This window comes from Pyrus communis, chromosome 11, assembly GCF_041283825.1.
Source record: "Pyrus communis isolate YQ-2024b chromosome 11, ASM4128382v1, whole genome shotgun sequence".
In the NCBI taxonomy this organism is placed as follows: domain Eukaryota; kingdom Viridiplantae; phylum Streptophyta; class Magnoliopsida; order Rosales; family Rosaceae; genus Pyrus; species Pyrus communis.
Genome location: NC_142575.1, coordinates 8,601,094 through 8,609,432, shown reverse-complemented (window position 1 = coordinate 8,609,432; position 8,339 = coordinate 8,601,094). Strand labels below are relative to the sequence as shown.

Here is an 8,339-nt window from a genome sequence, read left to right as displayed (position 1 = left end):
TTCACACTAAGCTCGCTATAATAATATGGTTCAAATTTATCTTTAAAGATAATCGAACCTAAGACATCTAACTTATAAATAAGAATGAATACTACTATACCGTAGTACTAAGTGACGTGTAGCAGTTGACAGTTGAATTCCTTATTTAAATCCTTAAATAAAGCATTCAACCATCAACTACAATATCATGCTATCAATAAACTATGATCTTAAAACATGATATCTTTAACATCTTCCCAAACAGCTATACAAAAACATGCATATGAATATTGAGAGAGAGAGAGAGAGAGAGAGAGAGAGAGAGAGAGCGCGCGCGTTCTCTCTCATATAAACAAAAAGATAAACAAGCAAATAAGGAAACCTTAAAGCCCAGTCCAAGGTTTGACCTCTTCTCATGTATATTATTTTGGCCTACGTTATGTCCTTTTAGGTTATGAACAGGCAACACAGTTTAAATTTGTTTAATTATATATAAATATAAATACATATAAATTTATTTATTTATATATGTAGGAATATAAAATCACCCTTTCCTTGGTTCCTAAAAGAATAAAGAAATAAAAAGAGTAAATTGTGTTCAACTTGAATCTTGATGGAGTACATGCGAAGACTAAGAAATTCTTGTTAAAGATCCGATCTAGTCTTCTAGACTAGCTACATTAATTTGATAGATATATAGTAACCATGATGCATGTGAAACATAATCAAGTAGTGATCCATGATATATATTCAAACCAATCTAGATCATTCAGTATTTTTTTATACTACCGATACTGAAGAAGGCGAGAGATCAGGAGAGTCATATACAAACTCCCGTCCATAGTAGAAGGCTCCACACCTCCTTGTTAGACTCAACGATAGTGTAAGGTGTAAGTTAAAAGAACAAGAGAGAGGAAGTTTGTCCTTAGCCTAGTCTGGATACTATTAATTTATTGAGTTATAAGTTGCGTGCAACACTTCTTCCCCGTCTTCTCCTTTTATTGGTTATGATAAATGATATCATTCTCTACTCTAAAGATGGCTTTTGCCTTTAATTTCATATTAACATGCGCATCAAGTAAAGCATATATCCAATAGAATGTCTCAAGAAAATAATGGCTCTCACCTAAACTCCATTCATAAAAGGTAACAGTAACATCACGAGAAAAAAGAAAACTAGTTGTTGCACCCAAAGTTCTAAGTTGGACATCTTCAACCCCCTTAAGAACATTGTTTGGTACCTAATTTCTTTGTTTTCAACTTGAGATCACCATTCCACCATCCCAATCTTTGTTTTTTTCTCAGCCATCTTTCATTAAACAGTTCTCTTAATTCAAATCAGCATGCACTGGCCTCTAATTTTCCACCCTTCTTGTCAGAGGATTCAAAACGTGTTGTTCTTCTCTTTTCCTTCTTGTAAGTTAAAAATGACTGGCTAATCCTGAAATAAACTAATTTCCAATATTTGAATAAAGGTAAACAAAACTTGGGTGTTAATAGAGATATTATTACCATCACTCTACCTCACTCATCATGTGACTGAATGCATTCTCGGCTACGTGTAGAATCTCCCGATCCACATAAAATGGGCCTATAAATTGCACATAAAATGGCATATCCTAATCTCCTAGATGGGTACCGTCAAATCTCTTGGGCTTACCTACTTCATATGGGTAAAAAGATTAAATGGACTCAACTTCACAGGCCCACAGGAGGACCTGCATGATGCAGAGTCTGTTGCATTATACTGCCGGTCAGTCTCGTTTGAAGTTACAACTCGTATTCCGACCAGTGGGTTTTGCTCTACCGGACTTCCTTGTACACCGACTAGCTCTTAGTCTAACGGTAACTTCCCAAATGTTGGAAGCTGTCTGTAAGTTTGGTTCCTCGCTCCCCGTTGATTAAGAAAAGATAAAGATAACACATTGTACTCCAGAAGATGATGAATAATATGAGTTTGTATATACTGGCAAATACACAAGAAACCTGCCAACGAACATTCACCGTCAACAACTTCACATCAAACGGATTATACACCCTGCCCATGAAAGGAGTACAAAACACAGAAGAAAACACAAACTCTAAACCTGCTAAGAGAAAAGAGGGCCCTCAGCAAGTTTTAAATCTCGGTTGATCTTTCCTTGATGGTTAGCTTTGTGCATGGAGAAGTGATGCATATTGAGTTTGTAACCTGACCTGAGGCACATATTTTTTTCTACCATTGTATTGAATTTCTTGCAAATTCCTACACATTTATGCTGCTTTCCTTCAGATTGATCACTGAAACCTTTTCCCGTCAAAATTAATTACGTCGCTGTGTCCTGCATTTGTGTCACTACAAAATAAGACTTCCACTCTAAAGAAGAAAACTCCTAAACAAGCTCGAGTGGCAATATTTTCTTAAAACATATAAACCGAGAAGACATTTTCCATAACCATGCAGGTGGACAGCAGAAACATCTTGAAATATGGAAACCGATTTTCTAAAACATATAGTGAGAAGGCGATTTCCACAATCATGCAGGTGAGAGCAACTATGCCAAGTGAACTCATATTAGTTCCTCAGTTGTCAAAGCGGTTTTTCCAGTGGGATATCACATAAACAAAAAATTACTAAATGATACATACTACGCACTAAGTACTCCACTCTCTATGCTGTTGATAAATTGCCTTAATACAAGAAGTCTCAGTGACAAACCTTGGCAATGAATTGTGTTTATCTCTGGTCCTGTCAGTTCTATTCCACCATCACTTAGCAATGAGATTCCAGATGATGTTATGTTGAACGCGAAGGCCAGAGGGGGTGATATTGGAGACTTTGCTAGCTTGATGAACCTCTTCCCTACAAGAGGAAACGAGAATGTGGAGTCAGAATCAGGAATAAGGGAAATAACGATTCTGGATTTCAAGAAGTGTCATCATTGCAGCCATCTCATTAAAAATCATTACAAATTGGCTGTCTCTAGGCACATCTTGTAAATCTTCAGAACCATAAAATGTTATCACCATTCAATTCCAATAATGTGTGGTAAGAATTCCGGTTTCAGAAAGATGCCTATAAGGATGTTGCTAAATGCTAATACAGAACAATTAAAATGAAGGAAGAGGTTTTACTTACTGTCAAGCTTCTGACAGATTTGTGAAGATATTAAGAAGGAGAAGGCAAGGCACACACACTCATATCTTAAAAATGGATTTGAAACATATCCTAGTTCCAAAGATGGACATGCAACATATGAATAACATGCATCAAAAGGAAAAGCATGTTCATATACAACTAAGGAGAAAGAGGCGGTTTCATGACAGTATAATCGTTTTGAAGTCCAAGCATACAAACCAGATTTAGAATCAAGCACAAGACGTATGGTCACAGCATGAGCCCAGTGAATCCCCAAAGCAGCAACAAGATGAGAATCATATTCTGTATGTTCATGTAATGCTTTTTCCCTGTTCTGCACTGCAGAGTAAGATATATTACATTCATAATTCATATGATGAATCTCACAATTTAACCAAACTATCCCACCTTGAAAAGAATACTGGCAGGCTTCATCACGAATTTGAGATCTCACTTGGTTCGTAACAACAATAGGGATTCGTGAAAATTCAGCAAGTGACCTAGATATGTTAAGGAAATGAAGGAGCTTAATCCCGAAAATAAAAAACACAATCATCAACACCAATAAAGTTCCAACAGTCTAGGATTCCCACTTAATAAAGGAAATATGCCAACCCAGTAGATGCTGCCTAGGTGCTCCCTGCCCCTGTTCCCTGGACAAATATCAACATTTCTTATGAATTAAAGCAAACTGAATAAAGCATGACTATTCTATTCGAAGGCATGTTATGTAAATGTACACGGAATAATGAAAAAATAAAGGATTATATAGCTAAACCAAGACATAGGGATAAAGGAAACAGACCATATTTTATAAATTCACGAACCAAAATTTGAAAACTAGATATAAACAGCTTGTAACGAAGGTAAATTTTATTTTATCTGTTTAGAAATTCTAAATTCTATTGAGACATGGGCCTGGCACAACAGGGTTTAGTATCCCAAGTACTATTTCTTATCCTAAAACAAAGTCATAAATGGAAATCATTTGAAAATGGCCTAATCATAAACGACTATATCCAGAACAGGTTACAAGCATCGTAGAATATTTGAACTTACCCTGCAACAAGAGCAGCCATGCTATCAATAATTAGCAACTTCACTTGGTTTTGAAGGAGTGAGATCTTGAGTTGTTGCAAACTGGAATGAAAATCATCTTAACAAGTTGGCATAGTCTGACATTCATGTTCAATCATTTAGTTGTATCTCAAAAGTCCATGGCACATTTTGTCAATGCTTGTGGACAACCGAGTTCCCTGTACACCAGGATTAATGTTCTCACTAGGGATAACAAAAAACAAATTTTGTTTCGAATAATACCTCTCAGTGAACTCAGAAAGTGATGTCGGCCGCATAACAAGAATCCTACCAGCCATCTACCATGCAAATAGAGGATAATATTTCATTAATCAAGTATATGATATTCACTAAAAATCTTATAGAGAGCGCAATCATTTCCCATAGGAATACCTCTTGTGCCATTCCTTTCTTGTGAAATATTTCTGGGAAACTCTTTGATCCAATTTCTATCATCCTAATATTAACAAGTCAAGGTAAAATCTCCCATCTGTAACAAATATAGTAAGGAAATTTTTTGACACAAAACAGCTGATAATTGATATTTTATAGATCTTCAGTTTATTACCTTCTCGAACTAAATTTGGATTCTACATCGATGTATATTACCCGACCATCCAAACCTCCATAAACTTCTGGCAACGAAGCCAACAATGCAAGCTTCAGACAGAACTGCAATTGAAATAATCATTCAAACGGATACTTAGTTACACGTAAATATAAATCAGGATTATGATATATGACGATCAGATTGGCGAAAGAATTAGAACTATACCTGTGTTTTGCCAATGCCAGCAGGACCAACCAACTCTGTCAAAACCCCAAATGGAATGCCACCACACAAGGCATCGTCTAGGCCTTTGAGGCGCGTCGAAAGGTGACCACCATACTGTTCCTTCTGAACCTGTTGCTCCATTAGACTTAGCACCTAATCAAACACAGATAAAACCACAGCATATCAGAAACACACCCAAAGAAAGAAAAATTTCAAATATTTCTATAGAAAAAAATTTAAAAAAAAATAAAAAATAAGGGTTTGAGGATCACGGTTTGATAGGGAGGACATGTGATTTCACTGATGCGGGCTATCGCAGACGTGACTTCTGCCAAATTCACATCCAATACCTCCATTAATTCAAATTCGGTTAACGACAGAGCTTCCTGAAATTCATATTTAAACCCCCAAAATTTCAAAATTTCAGAAAGTAATTAAAATTTTAATTTTTTTTTTTGGGAAATTTCGATTGAATGATACCTTGGCGGTGGTGATGTTACGAGCGGTGAAAACGTTGGCGATGGATTTGGGGAGGCCCATCTGGTTGATGAGCTTGTTCGCCATTTTTACTCTGACAAGCTCAGAAGCTTTCTTCTGTCGTCTGAAGTCCACTTTCCCGCCAAATGGTAAACCCTAACGCCCCAAACTTTGTTTAGAGTGTGGAAGATGTCAAATAAGCCCAGTGGGCTTTCCTCGGGTCCAGATATTTAGGCCCAAGTCCAGCCTAATTTCGTACAATTCATAATGCTATAGGTAACAAGTTTTTCTACGTTGTAGTTAACATATTTGTGAAGATGCGGACATTCTAGCGATATGCGGTAGATATGTTGTCGATATCGTTGTGATTGCGAGCAAATATACCTTCCAACATGTGGTCAATATCATATTTGCAAACACACGCTCGTTTAATTCTATGAATGTTGAATCCATATCTAGAAAGCATGAACAAAGAAAATTGTTGTTTAATTTCTTAATATCCTGCATTTTCCCTTACTTTCCACTTTGGCAGTGTTGGATCCTATCAAGTTATCATTAAGAATTCATCCAAATCGATAATTGTTAAGTCATTTGATTATTGTCGTGATTTCATTGACAAAAAAAAAATTAAAAAAAAAAAAAAAAAAAAAGTCGGTTCAGATGTGAAGAGTATTTGAAGTTGGTTCAGAAAATGATTAGCTTGTATTAGCTACTAATTGATTAGCGATTGAGACATATCGCATATATAATTATTTAAGTTTGTTGAGAATGAATCACACATTGATGAGATGAGACACTTTGCATATGTTTATTAGTAGTTGGGCTACTTCTCACATTGTCAATTGGCTTTACGGTGGAACCTCAACTTTCTTCATGGTATTAGAGCAGGTTATTCCGCATGTGAAGCCCAACGGCCACACCCACTCCACATCACCCAAGTTGTGTTGTCCACGTGTTAAACTTGAAATTCACCACACATGAGGGGGCATGTTGAAAATGAATCTCACATTAATGAGAGGATGTACTTTATATGTGCTTATAAATACTTGAACGACTCCTCATATTACCAAATAATTTTATAAGTAGTAGCTTGTATTATTTACTAATTATTTGAGTTGTTACTTTTTAGGCATTACCAACCAGCATTCTTAGCACAATAATGATCCCTTCCTAGACAACATGCGATACAATACACAACACTCTAGAAGAAAGTAGAAAAGTAATGTGAACATGTGAAGACCAAGTAAATCAAAGGATAGTCCTATTTCCAGCACAGCTTGGACGGTGCTTTTTCTCCTGAAGGAAGTTTCCTTGCACCTCTGGTATACATCAAGTAATTTTAAGGCTTATTTCTCATCCACAAAGAGAAGATGCGTGCGCGGAATCCACTTTCTATGTTTAATCGAAATACGAACCTCCGTAGCTTGCATGTTGGGACCAAACTTAGATTTCGGCCGGATATGTGGATGTCAGAATTGGCATTTGACTATGTTCCCAAATTTAGTAACCCTAGCCCCCGGAGTCATTCCAATTTTGGGGAGGGCTCTTTCATGGATGTTCCATCCGAATCAAGGAATTCCTCCATATATTCTTCAATGTTTGGAAGCACCTCAAAGTTTATACGATGTCAACTGCTCATTTGGACTTAATTCACGATTTAACCTCACCATCCAAACAATTTATTTTTAAGGTTAACATCAAAAGGTCATTATTGCAAAAATTCATTCAAACCCTAAAACCGTAAACCACTTGATTATCGCAAAACAGTCTTTCCGGCTCTCGAAAGATTGACTGCCGTAACGAAACCACCAGCTGATTTTATTTCGAAAAAAAAAATGGGTAGTGCTCTAGCGAGTTGTATTTATGCTTTTTTAAGGCACTTTCTTTTATATGTTTCAGAAATAAGTCAAATAACACTACTAAGTTACCAACCAATTAACATTCTTTCATAATTATGCCATACAATAATACAGTATTAAAACAAACTAGAAACGTAATCTGAACTTCTAAAGACCAACACAACAAAAAAACTTGGGAAAAGTCCAGTTCAAATCAGCTATCTATTTTTCAAAGTTTTGAATAACTTGGAATTCGGGTGGCATTGATCAAAAGATAATCCTATAGCCAGCACAGCATGGACGGTCCAAAAAGCATATTTTCTCCTGAGCAATTTTAATTTCCTTATTAAAGTTGTAAGGGTTGTGGTGTAAGTTGCAACCCGAGTAGAGAGGAGGAAAATGGGATAACTGAAGTCGCTCATTTTTTTAAGGAAAAAACCAATTCTTTAGTTTATTTAATTTTTTTTCCTTTTTCATAAAGGGTTTAATCAAATGCATAGACAACGATAGTTAATTAAATATTTAATCAAATGCATAAAAGATTTAATTCATTCGGAGGTGTTATATATTTGATCAATGAATTGTTTGAGATGTTCATGGAACATGAGAACCTTGATGTTGCATTATTTCAAGGTATAAATGTATTTGCACAAATGGACATTAGAGCAAAGAGGCCATTAGAGCAGCTCTATAGAAGATGTCAAAATGTTTAAATCAGCACTAAGAGTAAAAACGTAGCAACAAAGTTTTCCAACCAAAAAACCAAATCTGATGTGGCATAACATGAATTGGTAGCCTTCACCCTTGCTACCAAAATTAACAGCAGCTTCAATTTTTTTAATAATTATTTTGTCATTGTTTGTTGTTTCAAAATCTTAATGTTTAAAATTTAGAATCTTCTTTAGATATGCTCTTAGGAGTCACGAGATGATTTATATTTGATGAAGGATATAATAAACATGCAAATGGATGATGTGAATGTGGCTAAAGCTTTTGATATATCATGATATTGTGTGGAAAACATCATTGCTTGATTTACATTATATATTCCACTCACTAGGGTACAGGTGGTTGT

The 8,339-nt window shown here is 35.7% G+C and overlaps 1 protein-coding gene across 7 annotated transcripts; it reads right to left on the bottom strand.

The window, feature by feature from the left end:
- Positions 1–1,904: 1,904 nt before the first annotated feature.
- RAD51B (DNA repair (Rad51) family protein) lies at positions 1,905–5,570 on the bottom strand. Of its 7 annotated transcripts, none has more exons than XM_088679031.1 (12): positions 5,430–5,570; positions 5,222–5,277; positions 4,950–5,102; positions 4,743–4,846; positions 4,568–4,631; positions 4,418–4,473; positions 4,157–4,237; positions 3,691–3,750; positions 3,506–3,597; positions 3,317–3,436; positions 2,678–2,821; positions 1,905–2,300 (listed from the first exon to the last, which is right to left on the bottom strand). In XM_088679031.1, exons 3-12 carry the CDS (start codon positions 5,088–5,090, stop codon positions 2,257–2,259), a joined length of 906 nt encoding a protein of 301 aa, XP_088535157.1. In that variant the 5' UTR covers positions 5,091–5,102; positions 5,222–5,277; positions 5,430–5,570; the 3' UTR covers positions 1,905–2,256. The 7 variants fall into 7 exon arrangements, with proteins under 7 accessions (XP_088535157.1, XP_068337147.2, XP_088535154.1 ...); XM_068481046.2 differs by having other exon boundaries at positions 5,222–5,335; positions 5,430–5,567; XM_088679028.1 differs by having other exon boundaries at positions 5,222–5,299; positions 5,430–5,567.
- Between the last annotated feature and the right edge of the window lie 2,769 nt (positions 5,571–8,339).